The 19,743-nt window shown below is 37.3% G+C and overlaps 3 protein-coding genes across 8 annotated transcripts in view; 1 reads left to right on the top strand and 2 right to left on the bottom strand.

Moving 5' to 3' along the window:
* Nucleotides 1-39: 39 nt before the first annotated feature.
* Nucleotides 40-600, bottom strand: LOC111071797. Its single transcript, XM_022363318.2, has 2 exons — nt 229-600; nt 40-175 (listed from the first exon to the last, which is right to left on the bottom strand). The coding sequence occupies exons 1-2, from the start codon at nt 566-568 to the stop codon at nt 63-65; spliced, it is 453 nt and encodes a 150-aa protein (XP_022219010.2). The 5' UTR covers nt 569-600; the 3' UTR covers nt 40-62.
* A 116-nt stretch (nt 601-716) lies between these two features.
* LOC111071798 lies at nt 717-1,185 on the top strand. The gene is made up of 2 exons (XM_022363319.2): nt 717-985; nt 1,060-1,185. The coding sequence occupies exons 1-2, from the start codon at nt 742-744 to the stop codon at nt 1,149-1,151; spliced, it is 336 nt and encodes a 111-aa protein (XP_022219011.2). The 5' UTR covers nt 717-741; the 3' UTR covers nt 1,152-1,185.
* Nucleotides 1,186-2,107: 922 nt separating this feature from the next.
* LOC111071809 (ras-GEF domain-containing family member 1B) overlaps nt 2,108-19,743 on the bottom strand; it is a 29,984-nt gene continuing 12,348 nt past the window's right edge. For 3 of the 6 annotated variants that reach the window (XM_022363331.2, XM_041596288.1, XM_041596287.1), the window contains 8 exons: nt 19,304-19,500; nt 19,097-19,226; nt 18,853-18,993; nt 17,731-17,862; nt 17,063-17,206; nt 13,773-14,257; nt 11,768-11,934; nt 2,109-2,510 (listed from right to left, as the gene is read on the bottom strand). In XM_022363331.2, coding sequence (XP_022219023.2) covers nt 2,440-2,510; nt 11,768-11,934; nt 13,773-14,257; nt 17,063-17,206; nt 17,731-17,862; nt 18,853-18,993; nt 19,097-19,226; nt 19,304-19,500 — 1,467 coding nt within the window. In that variant the 3' untranslated portion in view covers nt 2,109-2,439. Of the gene's footprint in view, nt 2,511-11,767; nt 11,935-13,677; nt 13,697-13,772; nt 14,258-17,062; nt 17,337-17,730; nt 17,863-18,852; nt 18,994-19,096; nt 19,227-19,303; nt 19,501-19,743 lie in introns of those variants that run through there. The other 3 variants (XM_041596289.1, XM_041596290.1, XM_041596291.1) reach the window with 3 other exon arrangements.

Genomic DNA, 19,743 nt, shown 5'->3' with positions numbered 1-19,743 from the left:
ATTTTTGTTGGTTTTTTTTTGCAGCCATACTTTTTTTAACTTTTTTTTTATTAAAAGATCTTTTATTTAATTTTACAAAACCGTTTCGGGCAGGTCTGGCGGCAGCAGCAGTTGAGGCGGTATTTGGTATTGAGTCCGTCGCAATAGGACTTTTTGAAGTTAAAAGTAATCAAAGCTGCAAGGATAAATCGTGGTGAAAAAGTACATCCAATATGGACATGGACTCACGTGCAAAACCATTCTTTAATCTCTCCTGGTTGATGGTCTGAATTTCGCAGCCGGACATGCAAACGAAGCTGAAGGGCAATCCTTTCGAACAACTAGTGTCCAAGAGACAGCGGCTCGCTTCTGTAGGGGAGCAAGGACCCCCTTCATTGGGTGCCGTTTTAGTGCATTGGGGGCTGCAACAGGCATTATCGCGGGGCGGTAGTCTCGGTTCCGTGAGGCCATTGTCGCGGCAGCCGTTTTGGCCGACAAATGCTGGGCAGGCCTGGGAGCAGCACGAGACCTGGACCAAAAGAAGCGTCGCCAAAGTTTGGAACAGCAGCAGAATGCGTGTGGCCTCCATGTTGGTTAAAGAATAGTCAATCGATCGTGGAATAACACCCGCTTTTATACCCACCCAATCATAGCTTTCTCTGGTGTTTGCACAAATGTTGCCGGTCAAAAATAGATTGAGAAATGGCAAGGGGCACTATAAAAGCGGCTTGTACTCATCCAAAAAACCTAAACGTGATCGGAATGACTGTGAAGGTTCTGTTGGGTCTGCTGCTCCTGAACATTGCCACCGAGGTGGCATTCGCCTGCACAGGAAATCTCTGTCCGGAGGTAACGAATACGAATCATTTGTGTAGCGGAACGCTGCGCTATCAATGCGTCTGTGACTTCACCTGCTCCGAGTGGGACCAGCCCTGCAATTGGTGTCTCACTTGTCCAGAAGAGATCAGTGATATCAATACGTATCGCAACCAAAAGAACAAGCTGCGTAAGTTGATAGGATGATAAGTATAATACATCTTGAAATAATATATATTTTTATATCATTACTTCCTATTTTAGCTGTCTTTGGCCTACCCAATAAAAGCTATAAGCAGTGCCTGGACATTAATATCCAAACACATAATTACAACAAATGTCGTGACATCAATTAAATGTTAAAGTAGTTTGTTTCTAAATAAAATTTAAAAGTATTTACTTGTTACAAATTATTATAATAAGCCCCTACTGCACGTCGTATTATTGTGGCATATGGTATTGATTTGTTTGTGTGGAATCTCCCAGTGAGGGACACAGTTGCTTTACACAATGTGGAGATTTTTTTCTATAGATTGCAGCACATTCACAGCGCATTCTCCGATGTTTTCTGCTCTATTTCACACTATCTACAGGAGTCCGAATATCGTTCTTATTAAAGTTGAGAAACCGCATTTGTAACCATTCGTGACTTCTTGTGATATCAGAAATTTCTATAGTGCATTTTAACGACTGTTGCTGGAGCTTCGTTTTAAATAATATTTATAGATTCCTTGTATTGCATACAGCATTTTTGTGTGATGATCTTTTAATATTTAAAGTTACAAAAACATCGAATAACTTTTAGTAGAATGTAACGTTAGCGGCATATGCAAAGCACACACGCTCGAAAGTTCCTTCAAGTGATCAAGATAATCTAATCCACCCTCTAAAATCCCTGAATATAATTGAATTTGAATAGGACTACATTCAGTTTGTTTGGATTTAATGATGTCCCAACAGAGGGTATTGCAGCTTTCACTAGACGTTTGTAGTCCAGAGAAGAATTTAATATGGAACATATTGATCTGTAAGGCTTTTAAATCCTGCGCATTGTGATGATAACCTTTCTTTCCCGTTGTATGTTTGTTTAAGTCATAAATTAACATGTGCTGGACAACAACTTTCTTTGTACAGATGTTGCTGGTGAGCTTGTTTGCTCAAGGGTGAATTTAACCTTGAAAACTGGGATAAACAAGTAACAGGTGTTTTTCTGATTACTCTCCTATATGAAATTATTCAATATATTCGTGACTCCGCTTATTGTATTTCAAATCTAAAGACCAGTAGGCTAGCTGTTACCAGAAGAGAATATTTGTTCGTAGTTCCTTAAGGAATGTTAAGTTATACACATGTACTCAAATTATAATAAATATATGTTGTCTTGTATGCCAAATGTATTATTTATTTAGTTAGTTTATATATATTCACTGTCCATGCACACTCACACATACATATGTTTAGTTTCAATAGTTCTTACATATAATTAGATGTTAGCTGTGTACTTATGGATTACTGTTTAATATCTGTGAGTGCTTTGCCTAACACATATGTACATATGTACAATAGTCGTTTTAGTTAACATTAAATGCCTTCTTACTGGTTTATACGATTAAGTTAAAACTACAACACTCATTCAGCTTAGGACTAGTTTAGATCGTACATTAGCTTTTCAGCATTATTGGGTTCCTCGCAGTCAAAAGAGGCCATCATTAGTTCTGTAAAAAAACAAACACACAGTCGTTAGTGGAAATGATCAAAATATTTGCTTTAAAAACAGTATTAACAATGGCACACGTTTCGTTTATTCTTATGATTGTAGGCCAACGAAAAATTGACAAAATAACAACATTTTTATTTAAGTTTCTGTGTCCACTTGATTTAAAAGGACACTCAAGCGGACACAGTAACAGACCCACAGTACACACAAACATGGAAATACATACTTGTACACACTCCAAATTGTCCGAAAAAATCTCAACGATGTTTGCTGAACTGTTTGATATTTGTATACCCTTACAGGGGGTACCGTGATTTCAATAGGGGATAAAAGGTTGCCCCTTTCTACGATACGAACAGCTTCTTTGAAACTGGAAACTTTTACTATTTCTATTAGAATTAGAAATTTGTTGAATGCTTCTCAAATCGTATTTTCTCAAAAACCTGCACTAAAAAATAATTGTAACATCGAAGAGTATTTTTACCGACGACTATATACAACTAGCATTCCTCTTCTATTTTGTTTTTTGGTTTGGCCTCCAGTCCGGCACGTGTTCGATGGAATGCGATGGAGCCTTGAGGGCTCGTCATTTGTTTAGTTATTTTTACCACGCATCCGGAGAGAGTGGTAAACAAAACTTTTGTGAAAAAACAGTTAAAGTTTATGAAGCTAGAAAGTAGCAACATTTATATTTCATGTACGAAACGATTTTCCGCGCTCACCAGCCGGAACTTCAATTATCATATTAATTTATGCAACTTTTTGTTTTAAGGAATTTCATTTGCATATTCCCAGGGATAGAGTGGGATAAATAAGTGTAGAAAAATGTTCAACAGAGATTTGTTTACACCTCTTGGCGATCAGGCAAACACATCGCCGTAATACCGAAAACCGTTTAAGTAGAGAAACTTGATCCGGTTAACATTTGGGGAATGGGTTGGCTAGCAGTCAAGTGCTGGCAAGTGGGTCAACACTACTCTCTGACATTTTAATAAAAGGAAATTTAATAAAGCTGTAAGACAAAATATTGTATATTTCTCTGTGGGAAAGTGGAGAAGGAGGTTGAGTGCAAAGGAGAGGAGAGTGGAATGGTGTGATGTCCAATTCACACCATGAGTCCATTAAAATTTTACAATGTTTGGGGAAGCAGCCTCGCTTGGTCAACAGATGTGCGCTTGACTTGCCACAAAATGTGGCATGCCTCTGCAGTCTATCCTCTGTCCTGTGTCCTCTATCCTATATCCCTGCCTCCCAGTGAGTTTATAGGATTTGTGTTCACATACTCTACGTATGCTTGAGGAGAAAAAACTACAAAACATCCGCCTGGAACATGCTCGGAAAATTCTCTCCTAGTTGTGCCAACAGCAAAGCCCCTGCCATACGAATATCTGTCCACTCAGCACCCGTTACAATGAAAGAAATGTTGCCTCTGGTTATGGAACAGAAAAAACCATGGTTCTGCTTGGCATCAAATTTTTTCCCTCAGCCTTTTTCCTCTTGTTTAGTTTTAATAGAGTCGTGTGTGGTTTGTAAATATTTTCCTTTTTATCTGGGGCCTGAAAATTTTGTGAGGCGGCTCGGTTCAGCTTGGTTTGTTTCAGTTTGGTTCGGTTCGGTTCAGTTTTCGAACTTGTTTTTACGGTTTACGGTGTCTAACGAGCGGTTAAACGCCTGGGAGATGGAAAATTCTCAAAATATCAGTGAAATATATTTTGTGATGGAATAAAAAATTAAACCTCAAGCTGATTGCAGTTCATAAATCTACATATGTATGTATGTATTCTTTAGAAATTGAAGCTTGGGTTTTGATTGTCTGATTGCGTTGGGAATTGACAGGAAGGGAAATGAAGGCCAAAACCTAAGGCTCGTACTGAAAGGATACCAAAATAGGACAAAAGGTAATACAAATATTAGCACACAGGAAAATATATTTCTTCGAAAACATAAAACTATCGAATATTCCAGTACATTTGTCAAATTAATGATAGTAAACCCATTCTTATCATATTATCTCACGACTGACTATATATTGGGATCCATTTGATGTACTTGCATCCCATGCTAATTACTGAAGTTACTAATGCTCTACATGTCAAATTATGCTCCTTATAGGGTACCAAATGATTCCCCATCATACTTCAGCCCAAAATTATAAATCATCCAGGTAGTTTTTATAAAAATTGTTTTTCCTCAGCGCCCGAGATACAATATATTTTATTTCCTGGTTCAGTGAGGCATCAACTACTCACTTCCGGCGCTTACAGCATCCTCCCCAGCACCGACAGCCGCAACTACTGTAAAATGATTTTCACTCAAAAACAGAAGGGAGAGGAGGCCAACTGGGTGGGTTGTGTCCGAGAGAATGACAGACAGGTGATAGATAACAAGGACGGTGTATGGTCATTTTTCCACACCCACACCCAGGCACCTTATCCTTCTCTGAAGGAAGAAAACAAAATGAAATCTGCCCGCAGCTGAATACCAATAACGTGCTGCTGTCAGTCGGCTTAGGAGGGTAGATGGTGCGAGTATTGGGGTATGCTGAGGACAGTTACCAACTGAAGTTTCCTCTTATCTATATGTATTTATCTGGAATGTCTGAACTGTCGGCCGGCCTGTCAGGTCCTAGCCGACGACACTGACTAAAACAATATAAATCTGCACAATTTACTCTGTTCAATGGCAACTGTTTCAAACGCGTTAGAACAATAGAAAAACTAAAAATGGAAGGCATTGTTTTTGGAAGTCCAATTTTTATTCAACATATTTGACTGACAATACGATGAAACAGTCGCTGATGGCTTGTTGTGTCCTTTTTTGTAACTATGCAAATTTAATGATATTTATTCTGAGAACAGAAAAAGGTTTTATCCCCAAAAGTTGCACACGAAGTATGCGTGTATACCCGTAACTGTGACTAAGATATCTTAAAATTTAGTCCAGTGAATTAAGTATCTGTTTTTGTCGATCCGTTTTAAGATTTTGACATCCGCCTTCAAATGTTCTTTGACATCCATATCTCAGAAGTTTGTTTGGGAAATTCCTTTTCTTTATTTTGCCTATCTTGGAATCAATATCATTTACCTATCATTCAATATTAGAATGGCATATCTGCCCAAGAGTAAACCACTGCACGAATTTCCCATGGTTCGCTTTTTTGTTTCTCGGCGGCAACGATGATTATATAATGATGATGATGAGACTAAGTCAATGATTTTGCATTGCCATTGAACTAAGGATAATTGTGCCAGCTGTTAGGCCAGGCCGAAGGATTCACTTTAATGAATAGTTCCTAGGCATTTGGTTTGGCTTCCACGAACTGGCTGCTGCCCTCATTACCATACCTAAGGCCTAATGAGCAAAATTTAAATAGCACACAGATGCACAGAGCAGACCCAAACAAATGGATATAAATTAGTTTCATTTAAATTGCCCATGCCCCATGCCCCATGCTCTCTAAGATGTTTGTCCTAGTGTTGTGGGTGCTTGTGGGAAATTCCTTGGCCTTGTTGGTCCTGGCATCCATAGAATGCAGTAATTGTAGATTTAAATATAACTTTGACTTCGTTTTGTGGTCCTGGCAACTTGCAAATGCATTTTGTGGTTTTAAGATAAACATTTTCATTTCGAAATTCCCTCGAAAGCAAATATTATTTTTATCAATTTTCTTCGCACATCTAAATGCAATTTCTGCATGCTGTTCGCTTTGGAATTTCGTGAAATGCCTTTCGAGTGCTTGTGTCATGCCGGAGCAGACGTGCCCCATCCAATAGGCATAGCTGCGTTGACATTTCACCCCTTGGGGAGGCAAGGAACGAAGCAGCCGCCAAATAGAAGAGGATGAGGCTGTTCCCATAGAGACGGGCCTCAATGTCGCATTCAAGCGGGAGCAGGGCTTTCTTTCTTTTTTGGATGCATCGCTTGTGCTTTTTGTATTTTCCTTATTTTTTTCTTATTTTTATACTTTTGCCAGTCATATCACATGCCTGCATAAAGCGAGGGGACCTGGAGTGCGTCCCTGACAAAACAATTGTTTTGTCTTCATAGCCAAGTATGTATGTAGATACGTGATGGTGTATGGTTGGATTTTCAAAGCTAAACAATTGATAGAAATAGGCAAAGCGGAAAGGAAAAAAATTAAATGCTTTTGTATTCCTTTGATTTCATTACGGAAGCATTTTTTTCGTGCCTATAGTCTTTGCTAAATTGTTTTCCAAGATTTCCTTTGTCTTTAAAAAAGTGTTTATATATTTTGATATTTGTATCTTGGAGGGGCATATAATCTTTATTCTGTTGCTTGTCAGTCTAGAGACCACAGATATGTTTTTATACCCGTACTCAAAAAGAGTTAAGGGGTATATTAGATTTGTGGTAAAAGTGGATGTGTGTAACGCAGATAAGGACACGTTTCCGACCCCATAAAGTATATATTTTCTTGATCAGCATCAAAAGCCGAGTCGATAGAGCCATGTCTGTCTGTCCGTCCGTCTGTCCGTCTTGTTTGTCGTCTGGATCTCAGAGACTATAAGAGCTAGGGCAACCAAATTTGGTTTCCAGACTCATGTGATATCACACTGCTACAAGTGTATTTCAAAATTTCGCCCCGCCCCCTTCCGCCTCCAAAAAGGACGAAAATCTGTGGCAGGCACATTTTTAAAGATACGATAAAACGTAGAGAATGCCCATATCTACCAGATTGCTAAATCTGAATCAGATCGGATCATAATTATAGCCAGAATGAAGAAATTAATTTTCTGTTGGTTCTTCCGCCCCCTCCTGCCAGAGACCCACTACCTATCTCTGCCGCGTTCAGTGCGCGACAACCCCTAGCCGAGGAGATGTAGAATATGAATGGTACATATATAATCTACATGTTAGATGTAAAATTTACTTTGCAAATGTATATGTCAGCCGATGTAGCCAAAAATTTAAAAACGCCAAACACTAAAAAATCATAAGCTCAAAAATGTACATACTGAGGGTACGGGGCTATAAGGATACCGACGTTCCCACCGACGACTCACACGTTCCATCTCGTTTTTGTTAGTTACTGTTGAAAACTTAACGATTAGTGAAAATTTAAAAAGTTAAGATGAGGTTGATATATTTAGATAACTAGTTCGCAAAAACTTGTGCAGGTCTTTTACTACCAATAACTGATTAATGACCAAATGAATGACTTTAAGTAGATATGGAATATATTTTGCATCATATATCCAAATTCAGCAAAAATTTTTTTTAAATTTTCTTGATTAAAATTTTTTGTAAAATTCGGTAGAACCCTCTAAAAAATAAAAAAATAAATAATAAAACATAGAATTACTATCAAATTTAAGGTACAAAACCCATGTCTGTTGGTCAATTTCGAAAAAAAATTTTTTCCAAAAAAAAAACCACGATTATATACCCAACATTTATTTTAAGTGTTTCGAAAGTGCATCAAAAGTTGGAAATAAACTTTTATTCGTATTTATTCATTGGCATTTACATTGCTGACGTTGGCTTCAAGTTTAGCTAAACTTTTCTGAGCTGCTGGACAGTATTTTTTGTTTGGTTATATGCTGAGGACACTGACTTAGAAGATGTTCGGTTGACTTAGCTAAACAACTACACTAACTGCAAAAGAATGGAACCTGAAAAAAATGGGAACCCCATTTGCCTTCTTGTGTGGAAGACACCCAGAAAAACAAGTTGGTCATCGATGCGACATCAAAAACAAATATAACCACAATAACAAGACCAACTTTCAACTAAAACTTGGCTTAATCCTAAAGCCGTAAACGAAAGGAGTCGGGGACACACCACACGCTTAAATAGATTTGAATTCCTAATATTTTGTACTGTTTTTTATTTTATTTCTGCACTCTTCAGACTTTGAAATTGATTTCTGGAGTACTCTTCCCGCCAACATCTTCTATAAATTAAATAAATAAATTATAATGCGTGTGAGAATCCCTCAGCAGGCTTACCCTTGATTAAGTATTCCCAATCATTGCTAAAAATGTAATTGTAATATGTACGGGAAAAAAATGCTCTAAATGAAATACTAATCAATTCTAAATGCGTATTAGATAATTTCTACAAACATTTACTTCCCCCAAAATTTTTGTAAGAACAACTTATTTAAGAAATTGCTTAGAGTAAAAATAATTTTTGTAAAAGAGCTACTAAGGTAAGTAGAGTTTACTCGGAAGAAGTTCCCATACTCCACACTCACTTTGTGTTTTCCTCGTAAATCTCATTTTCCTCCATCATTATGCATGACATCAGGCACTCACCGATGAAGTTTTCCCCCCCAAAGCTTCAGGCCTAGGCTGTGGATGAGGTTGCTGAATTACCGGGCATAAAAACACACCCAAAAAAATTCTTTCCTTCATAGGTTTTCATTCAGTGGCTGTCAAGATGCGTTTTGCCGCAACACCCAAAGACAACTTCTTTCTATGGTTCAGATGAGGGTTTTGTACCCTAAAATAGGGGTATTTTAAGTTTTTGAAGATATCTTAATGCATAAAATAATAATAAATGAGCTGATATAGCATTTAAAAAGGTATACTTGATCAGTATCAACGTTCGAGATGATATGCATGTCATATATGTGCCTATATATGTCAGTTATCATTGTTCTAGTGTTTTATCCACGTCGGCTTGCATATCCCTTTTGCGGGCGCGATCTAATCGGTTATTGTGGTTAGCTGTTAAAAACTATTCATTGAATCTTAAGAAATATAGCTCTGACAGGGTATCCATTGATTCGGTTACCAATTCGAACCATTTGTATGCTTCTTCTTATTTTTCTTTGCCAGTAGAAAGAGTCTTAAGTTGCCTTACTCTGACTGGGTTTATAATGAGTTCGTGGTTCTATGTGTGCAGGGGCCTTTCATTTCTGCACTTTCTTATTTCTTTTTGATGTCTTTGCCCGCTTTCATGCAACAAGCACCTCCTACTTGCCACAACCTCTTCCTTCTCCACATCTGTCTTTAGTTTGGGGATTTTTTCAGGTTTTTTGTCTTGTGCACATTCCGTGAAAAATAAATCAACTTTCTGCGCATTGCTGACAGTTCCATGAAGGATATAAAAAGAACCAAGCAAAATGAGCGAAAACCCTTTTTAAACTCTCCGACAACACAAAAAGTAGTGCACCTTGTTGCCATTTTTTGAGGCATTTGCAACGTAGTTTTTGTTGAGTGATGCTTGTTCTGTGGATTTGTTTCATATTTTTGTTGTGTCGTTTGTGGCCTGGGGATATGTGAAGTTTTCCTTTTTATATTTACTCTGCGAATAAAATCTGCTTTATCTTGAAGGTTGAGGATGAGCGGATTAATTGAAGTTTATGTTGCAGTTTTTCTTGGTTTTTTGGCGGAGAATTTTTTTTTCAAATTACAAAGTTACAAATTTAAAATTTGTTTATTTAGCCAGAAATATAATTAATGTTGTTTTTTTTAAGCTTGAAGGACATTCGTCAGGCCTTCTTCAGACCCAAACAACTGCAGAATATTTCTAAGGTCACTGAGGCTGGAAATAGGTTCTCACTTTCCCTCATTGACGATTCCACCATAAGCTGTTAAAATTGGTTTGATCCCCAGCTTAGTTCCTATCTTGTTCAGTTTTCAGTCTCAAAGCAATACGAATTTTTGAGTTTTTCAAGCGAAATTTTTAGATAAATTTTAGCTGTTTTTGAATATATTATTACATTCTTAGTTGTATTCTTTGTATATGCTTTGGTTTATTCAAAATTTTTTTTTTAGTCTTATTTGGTCGTTTAGTTATGCAAATTAAATGCAATCAAATATGTCACATTTTTTGATTAACTTTTGTAGACAAATTTGACAACAGCTTTTAGCTTTTAGAATAATATATTTATATTTTTCTTTAAAACTTTCATTACAAACTGCTAGAGGAGAATTCCTACTAATTAAAAATAAATAAAAGCAATATTTTCAATTTAATCTCTAGCTGTGCTCGTGCTTTGATATTTGTCATCATCGTCCACACACAATAAATAATAAAGGGTAAGGAGCGCAGCAGCCTGGAATTTAATTGTTATGAGAACAAGGATTCCTGGATTTTACTGCTATGCGGAGAAGTGGGGCTGGGGGTATACTTTTGCGCCAACTTTTATCCAAGTTTATGAACAATTTTTGGTCATAAAGCGTCTGTCTGCGGTTCTGTTGCGGTTATTAATTTGAATTAAGTAGCGACCAATTCGTGGGGGAATGAAGAAGATGTAGAAGGATGAATGAGAATGGATGGGTGTGAGATTTTGGACTGTAATAAATAAAAGGAGCTTCCTGGATATAAAACTTGATTCCTTGGTATTGTTTGGGATTTTTTTTTCCCTCCTAAAATTGGATCATATGTTCTCTGTGTTCCATCGTAAGATTGCATATTTCTTTGGCTTATATTTTAATTTCCGCTCTTTTACCACTTGTTCCACTGGGAAGCAAATACATTTAATTTTTCCCTCAGGCTTTCAACAATTTAACTGGCAAGCGTACACACATAGAGCAGAGGGTTAAATGTTAGCACTAGCAGTACACTTAAAAAAGCAGCCTGCGGGTCACTGCACATAAACTTTATACAAAACTGAGAAGAGAAAGACAAAAAAAATTTGTCTTGCCGAGAGGTACCGAGTGTGGAACTACACATTACTGAGGGAAAACCAGAATATATAAAATACAGTAATTGAAATTGAAAAATGTACACAAATATATGTATAAAAATACAAAAGTATCTTCTTCTTTCGGTCTGCAAGGAATTGTCTAGTAAGTAACTTAAAAATAAGCTCCTAATATATATTTTAGGAATAAAATATATTTTAAAGTTTCAATTTAGTTGATTCAAAATCAAAAAACAAGTTTTGAATTGATTGAAACTAGCAGGGGCCTATCAAGTACTGTGTACACTATTTTTCTTAGCATATAATCACAGATGTAAAGCAGTTCTGTATTAAAAATCCTATTACTAAAATATAAACATTCTTGTATGCCTTAAAGACTCACAAAAACCCAGGAGGTCATTTTAACAGAAGTTAAAATGTAATGGATAGACATTTTAACTTCTGTTAAAATTACCTCCTTGCCAGGGTATCAAAATACTTGACGGCACCAAGTTCCACTGAAAAATGTGGAAAAATGCGATAAAATACCCAGGGTAGAAACGCAAAAATAAGGAAAATTTAAAAATCCAAGTACACACACACAAAAAAGGCAGAGGAGGAGAAAAAGAAAAGTTTCGACTTTTGCGAATATTACTTACCCGTCTCGCCGAGTTTTGTAGTTTGCTGCATATGCCGGCCAAAGTGCTCGTACTCCCCGCTTGATGGTGCCTGGGCCGCTTTCATTGCCTGCATGTGTTTCGTGAACGCGCCGACAATGGCCGCCATTCGATCGAAGGCCGCCATATTGATGTGGCCATTTTGTAAGCTGCACACACAAAAAGGAGAGGAGGTGGAAAGAACGAACGAACGAGTGAGTGGCAAAGAGTGAGAAAAGTATGTTTGCTCGATGATAAAAAGTCAGTGGGCTTTATTTACGACGCAAAATGGTGCAGGACTCAAATGTTCAAGGGGGATTGAGTTTAAAAGTGAAAAGAGATTTCTGACGAAAGGGTTCCGGGTACGGTTTCGGGGTGCAATTAATGCAGCGACGGCCCCTATTAATTAGCGCATTTAAAAGTCGATTTACGCTTCATTTCACTGTGAAACACAATGCGACATTGAAAACAGCTGAATGAATGAGTAAGAGTAGTTTCGGTTTCAGTGTAGTTGCGAGGTATTTATTGGCGGAAAGGTTATATTGTATTAGCGTGGATATTAGAGTAAAACACAATTTATGCTACGTTACAATGACAGAAGTGGATCATGTGGTTTTCTAACTAAATATTTCTGGAAAGCTTTCTTCTGGATTTGGATATAAAATGTAAAAGATATAAGATAAAATATATATAAAAAAATAAAATATATGATATAAAATAAAATGTCGGTATGTCTTATTCGACAGGAATTTCATCGTTTCCCTTTTTATGCTCTCAGATTATATTTTATTATATTTCAGTATAAAGTGCCGAGACTATTGTTTGCGTTTATAATTACTACCTACATATACATATGTATGTGCATATACGTATACTAGGACTCGTTTAGTGAGTTGACTGGTGTGCGTGCATGCCTAATTAGGTCAATTGTGACCACTGTACCCTGGTTGCCTATGTATATTTTATTGTTTGTTTCTGCTCGGTATCGTTTAGCGCAAAGGGACTGATTCGAATGACGGTGCTATTTTCGTGGGCATTTATATAGTTATCATGGGATGCATTAAATGACAAATTTTCATCAATGATGAACTAATTGATAGGAAACTGCACAGAAACCTATCTGGTTTCGCGGCATTTTAATTTAGTTTTCAATAAAGTTTCGCAATAATAAACAAGTAAATAAATCACACCCACAGAATAATTAATAGGAAACTCCAACTTTAAATTCGCTAAGCGACAATTAAAAATATCATAAAAACACGAGTACCATTAGCCTTGAAAATCTATTAACTTGTTTGTGCATCCCATAATTCCATCACAAACTTTAAAATAAATGATCCAAAATAAATAAAAAATATATATGAATGTATTTGCGTGTATTTATTGCCAGAGATTTCACTCTTCAACGCGTCCATTCAATGATATAAAAATAAATTATTTTAAAAAGAGAAAACCTATTTAAAGCCCTTTTTTACGAATTTAGTTGCCATACAAATTATTCATATCCTCATCGCTTGGCACATTATCATTTGTCTTGCCACTCTGCGGTTAATTAAATTTAAAACATACAAAAATTAAAATATAAATGTGCGGATGTATATTATATATATTTACAAACGTATTGCCAAACGAAAGCTAAGTGTGAAATGCAATTGCTTGTGGAGGCTGATGCGGATCCGTCAATAAAGTATTAATCATTCGACCCCTTGGCCAAGAGATTTATTCGCAACTGGATTTGGTGTGGCTTTTGTGTATTATAAATGCTGTTACACGATACTTTTTCTGCCGATGTGGCTTTAGGTAAATTTTCTCTATGAAAGACATCGATTAAATTGGACATACTAGCATTTTTTCGTGTAAAAATATATGATTTTAACTCCATTCGATTTTGGCTTTTGGTGGTTTATTTAATGTGCTACGATTTTACGGGATCTTGAATTTTTCTCGTCGGTGGAAAATGTATCGTTTAACATCAGGTTAAGTAATGATGTTACATCAATCAACTTACCACTGCAAACAGTTCTCACGTTCGCCCAATGCCAATTTAACAATATCCGCAAACACTGGAATAACAACCCAATCATTGGGTTTGCCCAATTCCGTTCCCGTTAATGGTGTGGCAGGGGATGATGTTGGTGGCTGCTCCGCATTGCTGTTGCCAGCCGCAGGCACTGTCCCTGTTTCCGGTGCCGACATTGCATTCATCCCGGAAGTGCCTGTTAGGCGAACTGGTCGCCCACTCGCACTCGTACTTGTCGACGGTCTCTCATCTAAGTCCATTAATGTGGTAGCTCCTCCTCCAGATGCTTTTGATGCTCCTTGACCTCGTATTGATGCGGATAGCTTTTCCTTAGCCTGCTCATCAGTCTTGAGACTTTGTGGTTGGCCCTGTTCATTTAAGACGATTGCCTGTTTCTGCCACAAATGACCATGTCCCTCGGCATGTCGCTGCATGCAATCCAATTGTTGGCACGTCACTTGCAATTTGCTCCACTGTAATCAAATCGAAATCCATAAATGAACATCATTTGTAGTTGTAATCTTGATACGACGCGACCCCACTCTGTTCCGACTTTCCCAACATTTTATTTGCTTTGTGTTTTTTAATTTCCTTCTTGTTTTCTGTTGTGTGATTGTGTGTTGTAAAAGTTTATGGTTTTGTTTGTTCTGTTTGTGTGACTTTTATGTTTGTAATTTGCTTAAAAAGCTTTAGATCGAATTTTATGAGCGACATTTGGTCTCTCAATGATAACATATTAATAAGGGGCATCAAGGAAATACCACTCGGGGGTTTTTTATTCATTAAATGGTGTGACCAAAATGCTGGGACATACTAAAAGTTTTCAGATATTTATTTGGATTTCATTGAAGTAAGACTTTCTTTTGTGAGCGAAAGGGAGGACCTACTCGTTAAGAAGAAAATGTTTATTTTTTGCTGTTAATTTACATTTTTCTTTGAAAACCTCTCACTTTTATTTGTGGCTACAGTCAGCAACACTTTTGCCATCGCCCAATAGACACTCATAAAAATGCCAGCAACCACTATAGAAATATATAATTACATATACAGACAAATCTGGAACACAATACATCCAGACACGCCCTCGCACCAGAACTATCCACAGCTAACATTTTGTATAGTTCTGTAAATTGATTAAAGTCCCTTGCATTTCGTATTAAGAGCGGGAGTTCCCTTTTTTCACGCAGCGCGTTACACACATTTCAGCGACCATCATTTCCAGGGCAATGTTACAGGGCGTTATACAATTTATGACCAACGAAATGCAACAACAGTGAGAATTTTAAATTAAAGAAGGGAAAGTCTGGCGAAAGCCAGAAGCACATCTATGTGTGATGAAAAGGCTTGCAGCTGATGATTGAAGTTTATTTCTTTAGACTTCGCCATGCTTGCATCTTCCAGGTAACACCAATATAATCCCCACAAAAGGCTTTAAAAATAAGATAGTGAGTGCCAACCCGAATACCGTAATAAACATATGTGACGCACCAAATATACAACTTTATAATGAATAAAATACACGACAAAGATATTTAATGCCAAAAATATGAGCAGTAAGTAACTTTTAACTTGATTTGTTCTTCGACCATATTTATAAATGGCAAAAGGAAGGCAAAAATGTGCCGGAAACAAAGAGAAAAGGCGCGCAGAAAAGTATGAACTAAAAAAACGCGGAGTCCATTAACTAATTAAAAAGTTTTTTAATGAAAACTAGCTTCATTTGCCGCTGAATGAACGGCATCATGCTGCGGTGTGCTGAAAAGATGGCAACGGTCAAAAGGTGTGTGCGATGTGCCAAAAATGTAGGTGTTGCCATAGCCTTATTCGTACAGCACTTTTTTTTCGAGACGTGAACCTTTGTGAAATTAAACAAGAAGAGGAAACAAGAGAAGGCCAAAAAACTTTCGTTGTTATTTCAATATGGCACAGAAAATGTGACAGAGATGGAGGCCAGACTTAATGGCTAATTAAATTTGTCTTATATCTTTAATAAAAAATTCCCATGTGAAAGTTTAATTAAAGAGCCTAAAACAATGGGAGACAAAATCTTACTTATATTTACAAAAGATTATTGCCAATAAAATCAATATAGTTCAATTGGAGTGTGAACAAATACCATTTAGGGGGAAAACGAGAATATTACTTTGGTAATATTTAATATAATTTTTAGTTTTATTTTATGCTTTATCCTAACGCTACAAGTTATTAATTAAATAATAAATTCAATATTTAACTAACAACCGACGGACCAGAACCCGAACATGGCACGAAATCTTTTAAGCTCCTTTCCGCCAAAATTCATTAGGCTGCATAAAAATCTGCTGACACGAAAAAAAAATCCTGGGTATCGGGTCTAGCATCGAGACGAAAAGATTTGTTTAAAATTCAAACACACACATAAAAAGACTAAAAGAAAATGATGGACCAAAGAGAAAAAGGAAATTTTCTTGAGGCAAAGGACTCTTTTGGCTTGCATTGTGGATGAGAATCTTTATGTTTATGCCCTTGCTAAGGGGAGTACGATTTTTAATGGAAGTTTGTTATGCATATAAGAAAAATTCAATCCGACGACAGGATGACAGATAAAAGTGATTACGATCGGTATTTAATTTATTTTATTTATTTCTGCCGTTTTCTATGTCTTCTTTGAGACGACTATAACAATACGAATGTATATATTCCTTGACAATACATTTAGCTTAGCTTAAGTCTTTGAGTTCATGGTTCTCCAATTATTATTCATTTGTGTTAAAAATAGAAAATAGAACTGAGACCTTGGAAAGTTAAGAAATTGGGAAATAATGTTAATATACTCGCGCTTTGAGTGACGAAGACTTAGTTTCTGTGTAAATTAGTTTTGTTTATATGAAAAAATATCTTATAATGTTGAAGCAGTAAATTTCTTGAAGAGTGTTTAAAACATTTCAAGAAATATGTAGAGGGGTTGAAAGCTGTGTAGTTGCTTTGTACTTCCATGGGTTGATCAAAGGGGGAACATGTGCAGAAATGTAAATTTGGTACACGAGGTGCTGTTCAAAATTTGAATTAGTTAAAGGATTTCATTTAGTAAATTAAATTTTTTAATTTTATTTGTACATGAATTGCAAGTGATATTAGTTTCTGCATTTTTATTGCAGAAACAAAATAAATGCCACATATATTATAAATTTGTTTCTGACATAAATTAGGAGTGTTTTCATTTTAACTGTAAATTTACTCAGCATATTAGGGTAATTATCGACCATAGCGTTTGACAGTTGATTCGGGTTTTGACTCACCGTGATTTTCAGCCTCGCTATCGCGGGTGATTCTAGAGATTCCAGAATGGCTGTGGCGCTATTGTAGTTGCCCACAAGCAGACAATACTGGGCCACGCCACTCCAGCGCTCAACGGTGCGACTCCGGTCCTCGATGCCACCACACTGGAATGGTGATGGTTCAGGCAGAGAGATGTCCCAAGGTGCAGGATTCGAAATGAAAGATTTATTTGATTACGGAAGTTAGTTAGACGTTGCCAATAGATGGTTCGAGCGAGTGAAGGCGAGCAACGACCTACGGGAAAGGATGGACCCACGTGACTTGGCTGAAGTTTTAACGAGTCGCCTACATGGACAACTGGCAAACTGTCAATGAGTCAGTTACGAGCGGCATAAATTATAAGCCATCTCGCCTGGCTGCCTACCCCACTGCCTGACTCCTGATATTCCATGCAAAGTCATATGAGTCCGGGGACGTGGTCCTGGACACGTAGTGCTCTGCATGTTCAGCATGCATGGGAATTTTAATTCAATCCACAGGGTCTAAGGATTCATGCGCTACGTTTAACTTGAGCACCGTGCCTGGTCTGACATGCTGGTTTGGGTCAGAACTGGACTGGAGCAGAGTGCTGAGCCCCACATGGTTATGAACCCATTTTCTGCGGCTCCTCCTGTATACCCTTGCTCACCTGCAGTATCTCATTGCAAACAAACAGACGCAGACGTGCCGACCAATCCAGATACGTTTCCAGGTTGCAAGTCTTCTTTGGATCCTGTGCACCGGGCGGTCCACCCGATGAGGATGGTTGGTCCCATTTCTTCTGCATTAAATAAATCGCAAAACAAGAGAGAATGCTATAGTGAAGGGTTTCGATATCGAGATATCCATCAATTAGATCGGAAATCATATATCCAAGACCTGCCCACCTATGCAGAATATGGGGGAAAATGTTTTTTTTTTTTTTTGTTTTGTTTTTTTTTGTTTTGATAAATGGATGAATCACTAATGAATCTAGTTTCTTCATTGACAGTAACCTATGACCTTTAGCTTTTAATAGGTTCACATATATACGTTTGCATAATATGCAATTTGTCAAAAGTTAAGAGGCAAAAACAAAACTATGCACACAACCGGCACCTTTCCCATACAATAAACCCTACAGCTACTGGGTATATCCAGGTTAAAAGAAAATTTCTGTTGAAATGAGGTGGTAACTGCAGAGGAGTGGATTGGAGCGAGGCCCTGCAGGGGGAGAATTGTTAATGAAGCTGCTTGTCATCATTTTAATTGCATGTCCTTGTAAGTGAGTATAAGTATGAGTGTATATATGAGTGCTTGGGTGTTTGTTTGAGTGTGTATGAGTGTTCTCCATGTAATTTATGCAAAAGTGCAGATTGTTCTTACGGTTAATGTTGACTTTTGCAGAGGGAAACATTTACAATTGAGCGAACATTTAAGTTCAAGAATACGCGTATAATTTAATTAAGACAGAATAATATGCGGTTTTCTTGTACTGTTCATTTAAGATATTGTTTGAAGATTTGAGATCTATTAAATGTTGGGGTTCAGGAATACAGCATCTGTTTGAGTGCAGATTCATGTAAGTTGGAGTGTTCACCGATCAAAGTGGTTTCAAAATGTCAAAGAACCTATTTACAACACATCTTCATTCAATTCTGGATTACATTGGGATTGACTTCTTAAAGAGTAATTGCTTTTTTTGTTGTTTACTCAATTAAGATTCAGTTATCAATCTTTTCAGAAAATCTGCATGCTCCTTCTTGAGCCTGGAATTGTTGCCAGTACTTACCTGTTTATCCAACAGAATCATGCTGCTGCACTGCAGAAATTCCTCGCCGCCAATGTGCTTGGCTAATTTCTTCTCCAGCCGGCAGACGATTTGTGCGTATTGCGTAGCAGTCGAACACTTGAATGTTGTTTCGACAACGATCTGGAGCAGGCACCCAAAAAAGAGTCCAAAGAGTGGAAAACAAGACAATGATTTAAAATGAAGATTAGGCAGATTGCTCTTTCAGGGGTCCGCATCCACTTACCTTTTCGGTAGTGCTGTTGGTCTGCTGGCAAGCACGGAGGTCGGCCTCATGTCTCTCTAAATCAGTCAAACGTTTTAGTAAGGCACTCAGTGTCTGGGAGACATCGGCTTCCAAATGCGAATTGGAACATCTGAATGAGGGAGATTGAGTTCAAGTGGTTTTATTGTTGAGTTCATGACGAAGGAAATGTAGTTTTCTTCTGCTCACCTGGCAACGATATGCTTGACATGGCTCATCATGCGCTCATCCCTGTAGTCGTAGGGGAACTTCATTGTCCACTCGGCCAAGAGGGCTACTAATGATTCTAAACATTTGCTTTCAGGTACCGAGTCCAATAGTTTCCCCAGGAGTTCATAGGGACGCAGAAATAAGCGTGACGATAATAAAAACGAGAATACAAATTCCTGCAACCAAATAAAAAAAAATCAATTAACATTTATCCACGCAGCTTAATAAAAATGAGGGAACGATATAGTCGAGTTGATAGACATTGTGATAACCAAAAAAAAGCTCTGCTGTGTTTCTTTTTCTCACTGTAGTAGGAGTGTAGTAATTTCTGGTCTCTGAGACGCAGATAAAATACGGATAGGGTTTTTGAAGGCTGAAGAAGTTTCAGAAATTATTTTTGTCGTATTGCAAACATCTAG

This window comes from Drosophila obscura, unplaced genomic scaffold (assembly GCF_018151105.1).
Source record: "Drosophila obscura isolate BZ-5 IFL unplaced genomic scaffold, ASM1815110v1 contig_14, whole genome shotgun sequence".
NCBI lineage: Eukaryota > Metazoa > Arthropoda > Insecta > Diptera > Drosophilidae > Drosophila > Drosophila obscura.
The sequence above is the reverse complement of the archived record's forward strand: the minus strand, read 5'-3'. Positions and strand labels throughout refer to the sequence as shown.

Coding starts and splice junctions, on each gene's coding strand:
- LOC111071797 (XM_022363318.2), bottom strand. CDS start 568: ATGGAGGCCACACGCATTCTGCTGCTGTTCCAAACTTTGGCGACGCTT. Junction 176..228: donor ATTAAAGAATGGTTTTGCAC/GTGAGTCCATGT, acceptor TTATCCTTGCAG/CTTTGATTACTTTTAACTTC.
- LOC111071798 (XM_022363319.2), top strand. CDS start 742: ATGACTGTGAAGGTTCTGTTGGGTCTGCTGCTCCTGAACATTGCCACC. Junction 986..1,059: donor CAACCAAAAGAACAAGCTGC/GTAAGTTGATAG, acceptor TTCCTATTTTAG/CTGTCTTTGGCCTACCCAAT.